Source organism: Schistocerca americana, chromosome 4 (assembly GCF_021461395.2).
Source record: "Schistocerca americana isolate TAMUIC-IGC-003095 chromosome 4, iqSchAmer2.1, whole genome shotgun sequence".
Classification (NCBI taxonomy): Eukaryota; Metazoa; Arthropoda; class Insecta; order Orthoptera; family Acrididae; genus Schistocerca; species Schistocerca americana.
Window position 1 is genome coordinate 203873724 of NC_060122.1, and position 17994 is coordinate 203891717.

General features: G+C 40.8%; 1 protein-coding gene across 1 annotated transcript in view; it reads right to left on the reverse strand.

Moving 5' to 3' along the window:
* The window catches only part of LOC124613178 (sodium-coupled monocarboxylate transporter 1-like), a 95697-nt gene that overhangs the window by 63102 nt on the left and 14601 nt on the right, over positions 1–17994 (reverse strand). Inside the window, exons 3-5 of the mRNA XM_047141817.1 lie at positions 15805–15964; positions 11631–11748; positions 11233–11300 (exon numbers count right to left, since the gene is read on the reverse strand). Coding sequence (XP_046997773.1) covers positions 11233–11300; positions 11631–11748; positions 15805–15964 — 346 coding nt within the window. The remainder of the gene's footprint in view (positions 1–11232; positions 11301–11630; positions 11749–15804; positions 15965–17994) is intronic.

Here is a 17994-nt window from a genome sequence, read left to right on the forward strand (position 1 = left end):
CACGTAAATTAACAGTCGTCAAAAAAGATGAACACATTCTTTTTCCCCTCCCGTCGGAGGTTCGAGTCCTCCCTTGGGCATGGGTGTGTGTGTTGTTATTAGCATAAGTTTGTTTACGTTAGTTTAAATAGTGTGTAAGTCTAGGGACCGATGACCTCAGCAGTTTGGTCCCCTAGAAATTCACACACATTTGAACATCTGAACGATCTTTTTCGTAGTGAATTTAATGTAGTTAAATTTTATACTGGGGTACACTTTTCGCTAGAGGCTGTAGTTCTCGAGTTATTCAAGAAAAGTACGATAGTGATCTTCAAACGCAGCTCCACTCCCACACTCCCTCCCTCCTACCAACATACAAAAACATGCGACTTCACGAATTATTTCCCACACTCGAAATTTCGTAGTCTTCATTGACTGGCCTAGTCGACCACTTCGTAAAACTGACATTTGTGTGAATTTTACCTAAAAATTTTGTCAGTTTTAACAGCATAAAGTAATTACATCGTTGTATTCGTAAGGTTTCTGACTGTGAAGCTACTGTGCTTGTAAGGGTTATCTTTGGATCTAACTGTCAAGGTAGTTAGTTTCAGCGTAACGTTTACGAAAGTTGTTTTTCTTTCATTACACTCAAGGTACGTTTAAAAACAGCCCAATCAAGAAGATGCTATTAAAGATCGAATATCGGGAATAGTTCTTGTAGTCGGAAATTTTTGTGCAGTTGTAGCAGGGATTACCACAAGCAATATACTAGAAATGAAAGTGGGGATGAAGGTGAGTTCGAAGGTCACGTTTATGCGTAACCAGTGAGAGAATATGAAAATCTCGGTCATGACTTTTGAAGGCCAGATCTAGCATTACGGGTTGCATAAAACGACAGCGTTAAGGCAGTTACCTAACCCTATAATTATCGCAGCAGTATAAGCTACAGTTATATACCTTTTGGGATGTTATAATGAAGGGCACCATGCTGGCAATTCATGATTTCGGTTTCGTTGTCGATCTAACGTGCAGCAAATTTAATGCTTTGTGTACAAAAGGACAATTTCATAAAGGACAGACAGGACAATGTCTTCAACTAACTTCTAAGAGTTATTCGACAAAAAAGCATAAAAAGCATGTCTTCTGCATCTGCAAGCCTGGTTCATGAGGGTTTTACAATGGTTACAAAGTTCTCTGTTTGCTGGACTTGCGCGTCGCCACTGAAGAACGAATCGGATGAAGTTAGTTGCAAGAGGCCCCTTCAGAATGTTCCATGTAAATACATGAAGTATAGTGGGATTGCACTCGATTATCCACACAAATAACATATGTCTCATATTGCATCTTTACACAAATAAGGCAGTATTGCTAATCGAGGAAATCCTTCACAGTATTCCAAAAGGAACAGCGAGTCCCTGTTGCAAATTGCGTTGTTACTAAGTTTCGTGCGGATGGCTCATCTTCAGATTATCTGCAACAAATAAAAAAAATTGTACGTGGAAGTTGGCGAACCTATCTGGCACCGATAATCACAGAGGTTGAGCTAAGGGTGAGGTGCAAAAGTTATTAGACTTGCCCTAAAACGTTGAAAGCCGCTTCAGTCATATAATTTCAATGCCTCAATAACACAAGATTAAAACGAAATACGCAGTTGTCAATTTTGGACCAGGAGGACGGGCTAGAATGGCAAGGTGAGTAAAGTAATACTAGAACGTTAAAAATTTTAATGAGCACGGACTCGATATAAAATTTGTGTGCGCTAAGGAGTAACAGTAAAACGAAAGAGCAGTCACTAAGATGAAATGGAAAGCGGGGGAAAGATAGGCGATCACAGACATGGAGTACGACATGTGAATAGGCAGTGCAGATAACCCACCTAAGCACCACAACGAGTGGGGCAGTAAGTTAACTAAGATGAACTAGCGAGGTCTAAGCAAGCGCCGAGTGGCGGCTCTGGGTGCACAGCGTAAGTGCGTAGACATACTAATAAACAAAATATAACACTTCAAAAGAAGGGTGAATATGCGAATGAGGGGTGCATAAATATAAAATAAGAATATTACAAAGCAAGCAAATTAAATGCTCTGCGATTAGAGGTAATCGCAGGATAAGAAAACCGTTGCTTTAACAAATAAATATTTTAGCGCCGGAAGGAAGGGAGACCGAGAAAAAAGAAGAGGAGAATAAGGGAGGTGAAGAGAGGTAAGAAATGAGTAATGGGAGGGAACCAAGGAATTGGAATAAAGAACGGAGGGGAGGAGGGAGAGGGAGAGAGGGGTGAGATAATGAACCTGAACAGAATGTTAAATAAGAACGTAAACGAAGCCGCAGTGATCAGAGGGGCGAGTGTGCTCAAGAAATGTACAGTTATTCAATGTGAATGAAGCACACATCATAGTGTCATTTATTTCTCGTAACCAGCTGATCACTGAGACCTAAAAATTTAAGAACGCTCAAGAAGTTTAGGTATCTCAAACTCGTCCAGAATGTTGATAATTTTTATTTTAGTAAATTTTTGGATGATACTGCCGCCATTTGAGTGCAATAATTTTTATTTTATTATTGTACAATCTAGGTTTCGGCCTTGGCCCATATTCAAGCAGGAAACTGGAATAAACAAAAAATGGTTTAAATGGCTCTGAGCACTCCGCGACTTAACTTCTGAGGTCATCAGTCGCCTAGAACTTAGAACTAATTAAACCTAACTAACCTAAGGACATCACACACATCCATGCCAGAGGCAGGATTCGAACCTGCGACCGTAGCGGTCGCGCGGTTCCAGACTGTAGCGCCTAGAACCGCACGGCCACTCGGGCCGGCTTAGAATAAACAGTAGAAGTGTAAACCACAAAAGCAAGAAACAAGGCAACTACGAATATAGTGTATAAATACCATTATTCTTCACATTTCTTATATGTCAAAGCACAGCAGACTGGTATGAAATACAAGTGCTTGTAAAGAAACCATATATGGACAAACATTAATTAGCAAAAGTTAGAACATCTCTAAAGCACCGAAACAAGTTGCAGACTTTCATTTCTGTACCCCATGCTGCAGCTTTTATATGAAAATGCTAACCAACAACGAGGTATGTGCAACTGTAATGTGTTGGAACGATAGCTGGAATGGACATATATGAAACGATCTTCCAAAGAGCGCCTCAGAGACATCACAACACGCACAACGTAATCAGTGCTGTGCTAGGACCAAGTTAGTTGAACTATTCATTTTGCGTTGATCTTTGTATAAATCTCTACGTCATAATGTTTAGAGTATATGACACGGAATCCCTTTATTGAAGTTTTGAAGTTCACGTGTGAACATCATTAAGTGTCTTATCATAATACACTATGTGATCAAAAGTATCCGCACACCTGGCTGAAAATGACTTACAAGTTTGTGGCGCCCTCCATCGGTAATGCTGCAATTCAATATCGCGTTGGCCAACCCTTAGCCTTGATGGCAGCTTCCACTCTCGCAGGCGTACGTTCAGTCAGGTGCTGGAAGGTTTCTTGGGGAATTGCAGCCCATTCTTCAAGGAGTGCTGCACTGAGGAGAGGTATCGATGTCAATCGGTGAGGCCTAGCACGAAATCGGCGTTCCAAAACATACCAAAGGTGTTCTATAGGATTCAGGTTGGGACTCTGTGCAGACCAGTCCATTACAGGAATGCTACTGTCGTGTAAACACTCCGTCACAGGCCGTTCATTATGAACCGGTGCTCGATCATGTTGAACGATGCAATTGCCTTCCCCGAATTGCTCTTCAACAGTGGTAAGCAAGAAGGTGCTTAAAACATCAATGTAGGCTTGTGCTGTGATAGTGTCACGCAAACCAACAGGGGTGGCAAGCCCCCTCCATGAAAAACATGACCACACCATAACACCACCGCCTCCGAATTTTGCTGTTGCCACTACACACGCTGGCATATGACGTTCACCGGGCTTCGCCATACCCACACCCTGCCCCTGCCATCAGATCGCCACATTGTGCACCGTGATTCGTCGCTCCAGACAATGTTTTTCCACTGTTCAATCGACCAATGTTTGCGCTCTTTACAGCGAGCGAGGCGTCGTTTGGCATTTACCAGCACGATGTGTGGCCTATGAGCAGCCGCTTTTACCTTGAAATACAAGTATTCTCACCTCCCGCCTAGCTGTCATGGTACTTGCAGTGGATCCCGATGCAGTTTGGAATTCCTGTGGGATGGTCTGGATAGATGTCTGCCTATAATACATTACGACCCTCTTCAACTGTCGGCGGTCTCTGTCAGTCAACAAATGAGGTCGGCCTTTTCGCCTTTGTCCAGGACGTGTCCCTTCAAGTTTCCACTCCACTATCACGTCGGAAACAGTGGACCTAGGGATGTTTAGAAGTGTGTAAATCTCGCATACAGAGGTATGGCTGAAGCGACACCTAATCACCTGACGACACTCGAAGTCCGAGAATCCCGCGGATTGCCTCATTCTGCTCTCTCACGAAGTCTAATGGGTACTGAGGTCGCTGATATGGAGTACCTGGCAGTAGGTGGTAGCACAATGCACCTAATATAAAAAAGGTTTTTTGGGGGGGAGTCCAGATAAACATGCAGTTTCTACATTGTAATAAGTTAATTGTGTAAAACATGGTGTACTGTATAGGCGAGTAGTACTATATATCGATGAAAATTGCAACGGCAATACCCAAATGCTTCCAAAAGTTCCTCACACCATCAGAGTCAACAACGAAAGCCACATCGCAGTGGTGAGAAATGGTGGGAAGAGGATGGAATATGGATGCAGCAGTGGAGCCAATAGAACATAAGACATTATTGAAACATAGGGTTGGCACTGGTGTGGGTAGCAAGGATGCAGGGGGGCCCAATTTCGGGGGTGGGGGTAGTCTGGAGAAGAGGGTTCCCAAGGGTCAGTGGCGGGAAAACGAAAATTCAGAAGGTTATTGGACTCAGATCCATATTATCTGGCAATACAAATAAAATATTCTGTAGTGTCAATGTTATAAAAATTACTGAAGTACTAATAAAATATGTGTAACCCTGTCTATAAAATACACTGTAAGATTGCTTGAGCAAATGCTTCATTAACATATTAATTACTCCCTCATCACCTGTTTACTCAAATCTACCATCTCCTTTTTCTGGCATGCAACTTATACCACAATCCTATTTACTAGTCCATTGTTTTACTTCTGTATACTCCTGTCCACCCTTCCCTCCCCTCCCCCCCCCCCCCCCCCACCAGTCACACTTTAAAAAAAATTATATTATTTACATTAAAAAGAATTTTTAGTTACTATTCATACATTAGCTCTGCTTTTATAGACATTATGTAACAGCAATAGAAATTAATCTGTATTTATTCCAGTACATATTACATATTTCGTGGCTAAGTGTGTTCAGCGATGTTTACGAAAAACAAGATATATGTTTCCAACAGTGCCTCATAAAAGTAATATACATCTAGTGAAAGTTTTAACTTGTGAAATTGTGAAAAACAAGACACAATGGTTTCAAAATACGTCCTAAAAGAGATATATATATACCTGCAGAAAGATTTATCTCCACAGATACTCAACCACCCACACAATGGGTACAAAAAAGCACTAAATGTATATACCATCTGATGATGAGTTGCTAGGCAGCTCGAAGCCGGTCATGGTTAAATAAAAATGGTTAAATAAAATACATCTACATAAAAGGCGACTGGTTGCAGTAATTTCTGAAAACCTTTTCACACTACAGTCGCAGTGTTCCACATCCACAATGGATAAAAGTCATATTACATTTTTGTATTTTGACAGTCTAAAGAATACTCTGCTGTCTCAAGCACTGAGCTTTCTACGTACTGTTTTTAGAATAACTAACCAGTGACTGCTTTATACCAAACTTTATTTTATTTTTGTTTTACGTTAGAATTATTGTAAGCATTTCAGATGTGGATATACATAGTATTATATCAAATGTTAAATTGCTTCCCATTCTTAGTTGCGTTAGTTATCTTGCCACCTTCAACACCACCACAACACATCTACCTACATTAGTGGCTTATCACCTAATGTGTTTTGTATTTCATTTGTGGTATACTACCTATCATGTTTAGTAGTTGCAGATGTAGATGTTTGGACATACACTTCTAATGGTTACTTAAATGTATCTTTAAGACACGACTTTGTTCTCCAATACTTTAATAAACATTTGATTGTCTCGCATATCTATAATGGTTACTAAAGTAGTGATCGAAGCTGAAGAAATGAAGTAAAATATTTGCCATGGCCAGAACATGAATCCAGGTCTCTTTGCTTACTAGGAAGGTGCTCCATGACACAAATTTTAATTCATTTCTTCAGCTTCTGTCATTATTATAGATAAAGATGAGACTCAAAAGTCTTTTAAAGAGTGACTTACTGATTTAACCACTGAACTCAAACATGCTGTTAGTAACTGAACAACTATTGTTTTATACTTCAGAAAATACCTTATACTGTACATTTATTTTATTTTGGGATTTAACGATTTTCTTAACCTGCGTGCTAATTGTGGTGTATGTCTTAATGTAGCACATACTCAAGCAGTCTTATAACGCATGTTATAGACAGGGGTACACATATTTTATTAGTACTTCAATAAGTTTTATACATGGACTCCACAGAAGTTTTATTTATATTTGTGAGATAGTATGGATATGAGCCCAATTACATTGTTAATTTTGGTTCACCTCACCCCGCGCCCTTGACCACCCACTTTAGCCCCACACCCACAATTCCTCCCCTTTCTTGCCAGCCACATCAGTGGCAACCCTGTCCAGTATCAATAATGTCTCATGTTCTGTTGGCCCACAGTTGCATCCTTATTCCTTCCCCTTCCTTACCGGTTTGTCACCGTTGTGTTGTGGCTTTCTTTGTTGACTATAATGGTGAGACGGACTTTTGAGAGCATATGCGTTTTGTCGCGTCCAGCAAGCAGGTTGGACACTCAGTGAGACTGGTGAAAGTCCATCCAGTCAGCTAACTCGAAAATGGATATCTAGTAGTCTGAAAGAGTTATGGAATTCGGTCAGGAAATAATTGAACGAAGACAAGACTTGAATGACTATAGCATGAATTGAATTGGATGATGACGGTTCCGCGTTTATACTGTGCTATAGGCCATGCTGCCCATAAATAGTCACCCCAACGTACTGGCGCAGCTCCCAGCTCTCCACGTGAGCTCATGTGCTACCTTATGAGACTACGTAACATTTACCGCCAACTTCCTAACAAACGTCCTTCCTATGCCGTCGCCTTTGTACTACGAGTACTTTCTCCAAAAATTATTGTTCTAGCTGCAATTCAGTCGCCTTTTAGGCGTTACATTATTTAAATATGCGACAACTCCCCTCCTTAGCGAAAAAAGGTATAGGCGCTGTCCGCCGAGACTATAATTTTTTATACAAGGTTCTTCACAAATTTTATTTCATTAATGGGAGCAAATACGCATTTGCTTTGCATTAATGCTCGGAAGACAGAGATAATTGCTTACAACTGTCCACAACGGAAATACATGTAAATCAGTCTTTTCCAGTAGGAGAAACATTTACTTTTTTACATTTCGTACTTAATATCATCGTTACATATTCTAATACCTGGAATAAAGACACATTTTATGTTACAATATTAGACATTTCATATTATCCTGCCAATTCTCTCTCTGACAGGAAAGGTATATATACTATTTTACAATCCACTTTACAATCAATTACACTTGATACATTGATGTACAATTCTGAGTATAGTCAATTTTAGTACTTGAAAGAGAAAACACTTCACACTAGTTTTCCACACTTTCTACCACTGTTATCATTCTTCAGTGTTTTGTTCGTTTTAACACATTGATAAACCCCACTTCTAAAGTGTCTACAGGGTGGTCCATTGATAGTGACTGGCAAAATACCTCACGAGATAAGCATCAAATGAAAAAACTACAGAAAACGAAACTTGTCTAGCTTGAAGGGGGAACCAGATGGCGCTATGGTTGGCCCGCTAGATGGCGCTGCCATAGGTCCAACGGATATCAACTGCGTTTTTTTAAACAGGAACCCCCATTTTTAATTACATATTCGTGTAATTCATAAAAAAATATGAATGTTTTAGTTGGAACACTTTTTTCGCTTTGTGATGGATGGCGCTGTAATAGTCACAAACGTATAAGTACGTGGTATCACGTGACATTCCGCCAGTGCGAACGGTATTTGCTTCGTGATACATTACCCATGTTAAAATGGACCGTTTACCAATTGCGGAAAAGGTCGCTATCGTGTTGATGTATGGCTGTTGCGATTAAAATGCCCAACGGGCGTGTGCTATATATGCTGCTCGGTATCCTGGACTACATAATCCAAGTGTCCGGACCGTTCGACGGATAGTTACGTTATTTAAGGAAACAGGAAGTGTTCAGCCACATGTGAAACGTCAACTACGACCTGCAACAAATGATGATGCCCAAGTAGGTGTTTTAGCTGCTGTCGCGGCTAATCTGCACATCAGTAGCAAACAAATTGCGCGAGAATCGGGAATCTCAAAAACGTTGGTGTTCAGAATGCTACATCAACATCGATTGCACCTGTACTATATTTCTATGCACCAGGAATTGCATAGCGACGACTTTGAACGTCGTGTACATTTATGCCACTGGGCACAAGAGAAATTACTGGACGATGACAGATTTTTTGCACGCCTTCTATTTAGCGGCGAAGCATCATTCACCAACAGCGGTATCGTAAACAGGCATAACATGCACTATCAGGCAACGGAAAATCCACGATGGCTGCGACAAGTGGAACATCAGCAACCTTGGCGGGTTAATGTATGGTGCGGTATTATGGGAGGAACGATAATTGGTTCCCATTTTATCGATTTCAGTCTAAATGGTGCAATGTATGCTGATTTCCTACGTAATGTTCTACCGATGCTACTACAAGATGTTAATAACGCCAAGCATACAGTTGTGACGAAACGCAAAATCAGTGAGGCTATCGAAATACTTAAACAGCCTAAGAACATGAACAGGGAGGATAGACTCAGGCTTGCCCCATCTTGGCTGCCAACAATCAGAGCTCAACACACCGCACTGTCAACACGGGGCACGAGCACTATCGGCGAGTAACTGCCGCCGCGCGGCCGACGTCCAGCAGTTGGTAAACAGCAGCCAACTTCTCATTCGACGGTGACCACCAATCATGGAACATAACACAAGAGCCAATAGACAACAGAGGTCAAGTTCTCCCTCCACCGCAATAACCTATTAAATATAAAGTTCCCTCTCCTTCTTCCATAAGTGACCAACGAAACTAACTACCTTTTTAAAATTATGACGTAATGGCATGCGCAGTGAACACTAACAACAAAATATAAAGGACACTGCATAGCTAGAATGCACCATTAGACCCAGAAGAAGGCCACAATAATCGTGGCCGAAACGTTGGTTTTTCTCCAGCAGCAGTAGTTTTTATATTATGACGCGGTATCAAACCCAGAAAACTTTTATGTCGACTGACTCTGGCCGCGGAAGCCTACGCAATTATATTTTCTCAGACATTCAGATACTATACAGCAACCACTGCTACTCGTATTTGGCGAACATATTAATTGAAACTGTGGTAATACTAAAATTGTAGTAAAGTTGTTACAACGCGATAAAGCTTGCTGTTGTAAACAACGCTTTTAGCTCACTTTTCAGAGCTGTTTCGCACATAAAATTCCAAGCTTGTAGGACTAAGGGGAAAAATTTTTACTTTCTAAATTATTGCTACATGTGTTCCACTTGGAATGTAGTTCAGCACTGGTGATATAAACATTGACATAAATTATGTAGAATAGACTAAAGCTGTAATGTGCATAACATACCAGTACTACAATGCCGATATTATCAGGAGCGATCTAATGTCGTACGATGAAGGCAAGATTCGTTGAGGCTAGTATGATTTTGCCAACTGAATCTCTCTTTGCGAAACTGAAGTAGTGCACGAGCTGTTTGGTTGTGTTCGAAACGAATTACAATTGGTTATACTTAAGTAAGTTCCCCAATTTAACAACAAGTTGATTACTTAAACGCTATAAGAGCTACTCATCCCTGACTCTCAAGATATCAATAGCGCTAACTATATAGTGATTTAAATTCATAGTGATAATGTTAGACACAGTTTGTAATCCGAAGTCCGTTTCATCTGTGACCCTCATTTCTCAAAATATTTGCAGAAATTTAATATCTGACTGCAGTATACATTTAGAGACCTAATAATATGTCATAACCAGTTTTCGATTTGTACTTATCATCCCATATTGCATTGCAATGCTCAGGTCAGAAATTACTTGTTACTTTTCCAATAATTTGTTTCTAGTTCTTGAAAGATTAATGACAGGCATTACTGGATTATTTTTAAATCCTTCGTTTAGGTATTAAATTTGTACAGGATGCAAACAAATAGATATCACAGTGTAGATCACACTAATTCACACTCCTGAACGAAGCTCTACGATCCCCGAAAATCATTTTGAAAATCAGTGAAACATGATAACTGTCAATTCGTTATTAATATTTATTTTTTTTTAATTAAAAATTAATATCTTAATGTAAAAAGTTTTTATGCCTAGACTGCAGTTATCAGTGAATAGTTTCGGTTGCTTTCTACAACTTACTTTTGAAGTACCTGGTCAGGCACGGTGGATATGTGGCAAATTACTTTTAATCTTCGATTTGTGTACATTTAATAAAGCTAACTATTTTATACGCCATGCAGGAGCATTAGTTTGTAAGCCAGGCTTGAAAATTGTTTTACCGTTACATGATTGAAAATCGCTGGTAGGTGATGCAAGTTTTACTAATTTAACTGGCAATGTTCCTTCTTTATTCCCGTCATCATGCGAGATTATGGTATACAAACTGGCTCGCTCATAATGACATTTTCAACTGCATATTTGTCATAATCCTGCTGGCGTACAATACAAATGCATTTCACTGCAAGACTAAGGTTACTGGCGAAGTTTCTCATTGATTGTGCACTGTTTTTTATAGTTTGAACGACCTCAAGATGGTTTTAGAAAACAACAGAAACAAGTCAACGTGTTGTAATTATTTACTGAAAATTGCAGTCTATGCGTAAAAAGATTTTACATTAATTTTTTTAATTAATTGCATCAAGACCGCCGACTTCTCCACCACAATGTCAAGTTTTACTACTAATGTATAAGGCTTAAGGTCACCGTGCGTTACTCACTTACCAGCATAGTGTAGAAAATGCAGACGATGCATACCAGAGGAGTGATCCAGTGGACACTGATCCCAGACACTGTGAAAGAACAATATTCGATTAATATGGCAGTGGCAGTGGACAGTTCTACTACTGTCTACTGTCTAGTCTGGAATGCACGCAGTATGCGTTCAATAGTAACAAGTGATTTCACTGTGCCGTTTAATACCTTGTTTTATTCATATAACAAGAAACTAGTCTGCCGAGCAACAAAATATATCTCACACGTTACAACATACTTAAGGTAGCTGCTTTATGCTGAGACAGTGCTACATTTTCTAAAATAAACTGTTGCTGTACGTGTTTTTGCCAACGCAGATCGATGTTTTACTACTACACATTGTCGTTAGCTTCAGTGTTAAAACCAACCTTGGCTTAGTGCGATAGCAGGCATGTACACGAACAAAGGCATGTGAAGCACCAGATTGAGCGTGAAGAATCCAGATGCAAATAAGCGAATCGTACGGCTGAAGCGGCGCTCCAAGTACTGCAACAGAAGCACACGTTCCTCTGTAAGTCGGACCTTGCTATTGCAAGCGTTTGCTGTTATTATTCGTCTAATTTCAATTTCTTTTATTTCAACATTTGTTCCACCTGTGTCGGGGGGTTACTGCTGATTCATTTGTTGCGACCTTCTAAGTTTTTATTTTATTTTTTTAAATTTGTGCCTATGAATAGTCAATTCCAAAAACGGAAAGTAATCCCATGTGTCTGCAAACTATACCCACATATTTTACGTATACTGGTGCGTAACTGCTTATCTGTTGAGTTTCTGGATTAGAGTTATGACCTCAGCCTGACACTACTTAGAGAACTGGCATATGACAAGCGATATTAAAGGCCTCAGAGCGCACCAGTGATTTAGCTAGCTGCGTGGCGTTCGATAAGTAATGCAATAGATTTTTTTACTGTAAGCATGTTGGCTATCTTCCCCACTATTTTTGTTACAAAACCCTATTTTTCAACATACTCTCTGTTCAGTGTCATGGCCTCAATGCAACCATATTGGGAGGGCTTCAACGTACTCAGTGGTACCTCTGTACTGCTCGACGTCGGAGCTAACTTCTTGCTGCATCCATGACCTCCACATCATTCACGTAGTGCTCCCAGCGGGGTGTAGCCTTCATTGAGCCAATCAAACGGAATGTGCGAGCTCCTGCCTGTAGGGTGGATGAGGAACAACAGCCAATTGAAGTTATGTGGGCTCCTCTCGCGTGAACAGAGTTGTGTAAGGCCTTGCGTTGTCACGGAGAAGTTCGTTTGGATTTTTGTGGCGACGACCACGCTGAAGCCGTTTCTTCAATTTCCCGAGGGTAGCGCAATATACATTGGAGGCGTTCGTTGCACCATGAGGGAGGACATCAAAGAGAATAGTCCCTTCAGTGTCCTAGAGGACCATCACCGTGACTTTAACGGCTGAGGGCTCTTGTTGTTCTTCGGAGGAGAGGTGGTGTTGCACCACTTCATTGATTGCCGTTTGTTTCCGATTCATCTACATCTACATAGATACTTTGCAAATCACATTTATCGAACCTTCACAATTCTCTATTATTCCAGTCTCATAGCGCGCGGAAAGAACGAACAACTATATCTTTCCGTGCGAGCTCTGATTTCCCTTATTTTATCGTGGTGATAGTTTCTTCCTATGTAGGTCAGTATCAACAAAATACTTTCGCATTCGGAGGAGAAAGTTGGTGATTGTAATATCGTGAGAAGATTCCGTCGCATCGAAAAACACCTTTCTTTTATTGATGTTCAGCCTAAATCCTGTATCATTTCTGTAACACTCTCCCCCATATTTCACGATAATACAAAACGTGCTGCCCTTCTTTGAACTTTTTCGATGTACTCCGTCAGCCCTATCTGGTAAGGATCCCACACCACGCAGCAGTATTCTAAAACAGGACGGACAAGCGTAGTGTAGCCAGTCTCCTTAGTAGATCTGTTACATTTTCTAAGTGTCTTGCCAATAAAACGCAGTCTTTGGTTAGGCTTCCCACAACGTTTTCTATGTGTTCCTTCCCATTTAAGTTATTCATAATTCTAATTGCTAGGTATTTAGTTGAATTTACGGCCTTTAGGTTTGACTGATTTATCGTGTAGCCGAAGTTTAACGGATCTCTTTCAACACCCATGTGGATGACCTCACATCTTTCGTTATTTAGGGTCAACTGCCAATTTTCGCACCATACAGACATCTTTTCTAAATCGTTTTGCAATTTGTTTTGGTCTTCTGACGGTTAGTTGATAAACAATAGCGTCATCTGCAAACAACGTAAAACGGCTGTCCAGATTGTCTCCCGTATGGTTTATGTAGATAAGGAACAGCAAAGGGCCTGTAATGCCGCCTTGGAGGACGCCACAAATCACTTCCGTTTTTATCGACGGCTTTCCGTCAATTACTATGAACTGTGATCTCTGTGACGGGAAATCAAGAATCCAGTCACGTAACTGAAACGATATTCCATAATCACGGACTTTCACTACAAGCCGCTTGTGTCGTAAGTTGTGAAAAGCCTTGCGGAAATCCAGAAATACGGAATCAATTTCAAATCCCTTATCAGTAGCACTGAGCACTTCATGCTAGTAAAGAGATAGTTGTGTTTCACAAGAACGATGTTTTCTAAAGTCATGTTGATTGTGTGTCAACAGACCGTTTTCATCGACGTAATTCATAATTTTCAAACACAATATATGTTCCAAAATCCTACTGCATATCGACGTTAATGATATGGTCCTGTAATTTAGTGGATTACTCTTACCCAGTCTTTGGGTACGGATCTTTGGCTGAGCGAACGGTTCTATATGATTCTTAAGTATGGAGCTAATATATCAGCATACTTCGAAAGGAACGTAACTGGTATACAGTCTGGACCAGAAGAATTGATTTTATTAAGTGATTTAAGTTGCTTCACTGTTCCCAGAATATTTACTTCTGCGTTACTCATGTTGGCAGCTGTTCTCGATTCCGATTCTGGAATATTTACTTTTGTTTTGTGAAGGTATTTCAGAAGGCTGTGTTTAGTAACTCAGCTTTGGCAGCACTGTCTTCGGTAGTATCTCAATTGCTATCGCGCAGAGAAGGCATTGATTGTTTTTAGCCGCTAACATACTTCACATACGACCAGAATCTCTTTGGATTTTCTGTCAGGTTTCGTGACAAAGTTTCGTTGTGGGAACTGTTATAAGGATCTGCGTCGAAGTCCGCTCTAAATTTCGTGCTTCTGTAAAATATCGCCAGATTTTGCGTCTATTTCGATTTGGCAGAAGAGATGAACCCATGTTTCATCGGATGTAAAGATTGCGACAGAAAATTTTCACTGTCAGCCTCGTACGGCACAAGCAATTCCGCCCGATGGCCCTTCGTTGCTCTTTATATTCTTCTGTTAGCCGTCGAGCAACCCAGTGGACCCACCCTTTTGAGTCCCCAACTGGTGGGCGAGTGTCAGCTCTACCGACAGAGACGTTCAGATGAGCAGTGACGTGTTTCATTCCGAGCCGTCGATCACCACGAATGAAAGTGTCCGCACTTTAAAATGATTCAATTGTCACAGCTGTATGCACCCGGCAGGCACACGGGAGATCGCACAGGTTTGAGCCACCTTGCGATGATGGCAGACGCCTCGCCCAACGACTCACAGGCTTTAGTTCACTGACAACAAGTGCTCATGAATACCTGCGATGCTCCGTTTTTCCGCCAAAAGAAAGTCAATGACAGCTCACTGCTTGGAACGCACGTCCTATACAGAGGCCATTTTGAGGGCTTTAGATAGCGCCACCACCATTCGCAGCTTCATGGAACTGTAGGGCATGAAGCAGGAATATTCCACGGTGTTGGCGGAGAAAATTTAATTGTTTCATTACTTAGTGAACGTCCAAGAGAACATATCTAGGCAAAGCGGTCCTGAGAAGTTCTAATGATATAGGCGATTTAAATCGAAATCCAATTTACTTTTTCAAAGAAACTTACTAATTTTCTATAGTTATTTTTATAACATGATAAAATGTTTTACTCCTCAGTTTCTATCGTTAAATCACTTGTAGCTGCTTTCATAAATGCTGTATACTGGTGCCTGTGATAATGGTAATAAAAATTTTAACACTTTAAAAATCTTTTCACCAAAGACATACAATCAACGGACAATAAAAGCAGTCTCTGACGTATGTTCAGTCCCATTCTTTACAAAATATGTACTTGATTACATCATTAAGATACATTAATTAAATAGCTTAAGATAGCGTTCCACGTTAATCTAGGTCACCACGAACTAGTACAAAATTGATAATTTTTAACCAAGGCACTGTCAAAAAGTACTTGCATCATCGCTTTATATCGTTCTTGTTGTGACTGGTATGGGTACTATGGAATTCTAAAGCAAATGAGCAAGTATGTTGCTTATGCTAGTTGCTTTCAACAATACCATAGGCGTAATTTACAGACGGTAAAGGCAACAGACGGTAAGATCCGGTTATTTATAGCTATTTTCATTTTGTCCAATTATAAATTAAATCCTGATACGACTACAGTTGTTTTGGAATTCACCTCATAAGTTGATGTGAGCTGCAAATCGAAGAAAACAGGAAGGAACACGTAGTTGGTGATGAGTGCGAAAATGATGACTGATAAGCAAATCCATCCGTAGACGCTGCCGTATAGGTATACTTCTGCAGGCACTCCCATCAGCGTGATTCCAGAAATATGACTGTGAATCGCAGGTTTACATGCGTGAAAGAAAAAAGATCATAAATGTGAGAGTGATGTCCAACGTATCGGTGTGTTATGCACAAAATAAGAAGCTAAGTTTCAAAGTTTACGGGCCCATACACTAATAATTAATTAGGAGATAAGGTGAGACATACATGTATAATGAAGAGGCACTCAAGGATGCAAAATTAACATAAAGTAAAAATACGTAATACATATTAACAAAAAATATATACAGGGTGTTACAAAAGGGTTAAGGCCAAACTTTCAGGAAACATTTCTCACACACAAATAAAGAAAAGATGTTATGTGGACATGTGTCCGGAAACGCTTAATTTCCATGTTAGAGCTCATTTTAGTTTCGTCGGTATGTACTGTACTTCCTCGACTCACCGCCAGTTGGCCCAATTGAAGGAAGGTAATGTTGTGTTGACATGCGACTCATTGCTCTACAGTACTAGCATCAAGCACATCGGTACGTAGCATCAACAGGTTAGTGTTCATCACGAACGTGGTTTTGCAGTCAGTGCAATGTTTACAAATGCGGAGTTGGCAGATGCCCATTTGATGTATGGATTAGCACGGGGCAATACCCGTGGCGCGGCACGTTTGTATCCAGATAGATTTCCAGAACGAAGGTGTCCCGACAGGAAGACGGTCGAAGCAATTGATCGGCGTCTTAGGGAGTACAGAATATTCCAGCCTATGACTCGCGACTGGGGAAGACCTAGAACGAGGAGGACACCTGCAATGGACGAGGCATTTCTTCGTGCAGTTGACGATAACCCTATTGTCAGCGTCAGAGAAGTTGCTGCTGTACAAGGTAACGTTGACCACATCACTGTATGGAGAGTGCTACGGGAGAACCAGTTGTTTCCGTACCATGTACAGCGTGTGCAGGCACTATCAGCAGCTGATTGGCCTCCACGGGTACACTTCTGCGAATGGTTCATCCAACAATGTGTCAACCCTCATTTCAGAGCAAATGTTCTCTTTACGGATGAGGTTTCAGTCAAACGTGATCAAATTGTAAATTTTCACAATCAACATGTGTGGGCTGACGAGAATCCGCACGCAATTGTGCAATCACGTCATCAACACAGATTTTCTGTGAACGTTTGGGCAGGCATTGTTGGTGATGTCTTGATTGGGCCCCATGTTCTTCCACCTACGCTCAATGGAGCACGTTATCATGATTTCATACGGGATACTCTACCTGGGCTGCTAGAACATGTGCCTTTACAAGTACGACACAACATGTGGTTCACGCACGATGGAGCTCCTGCACATTTGTCGAAGTGTTCATACGCTTCTCAACAGATTCGGTGACCGATGGATTGGTAGAGGTGGACCAATTCCATGGCCTCCACGCTCTCCTGACCTCAACCCTCTTGACTTTCATTTATGGGGGCATTTGAAAGCTCTTGTCTACGCAACCCCGGTACCAAATGTAGAGGCTCTTCGTGCTCGTATTGTGGACGGCTGTGATACAATACGCCATTCTCCAGGGCTGCGTCAGCGCAACAGGGATTCCATGCGACCGAATGTGGATGCATGTATCCTCGCTAACGGAGGACATTTTGAACATTTCCTGTAACAAAGTGTTTGAAGTCACGCTGGTACGTTCTGTTGCTATGTGTTTCCATTCCATGATCAATGTGATTTGAAGAGAAGTAATAAAATGAGCTCTAACATGGAAAGTAGGCGTTTCCGGACACATGTACACATAACTTATTTTCTTTCTTTGTGTGTGAGGAATGTCTCCTGAAAGTTTGGCAGTAACTTTTGTAACACCCTGTATATATAATACTTCCGCTTCTGTAGGTCCTAAGTGAGGTGCACCTCGTGAATAGGTCATCTTGAAGCAATGGCTTTATAAAAAGAGAATGAAAAACATCTGTACATGATCCCAATACTGAAAATAAGAGGAAGTACTCACTGAATCACGAGTAGTGCTAGTAAAGTGTTTTATTTTACATCCTGTATGATAGATGGTGATCGGAAGTTGCCGTTACAGACTTTTAGGAC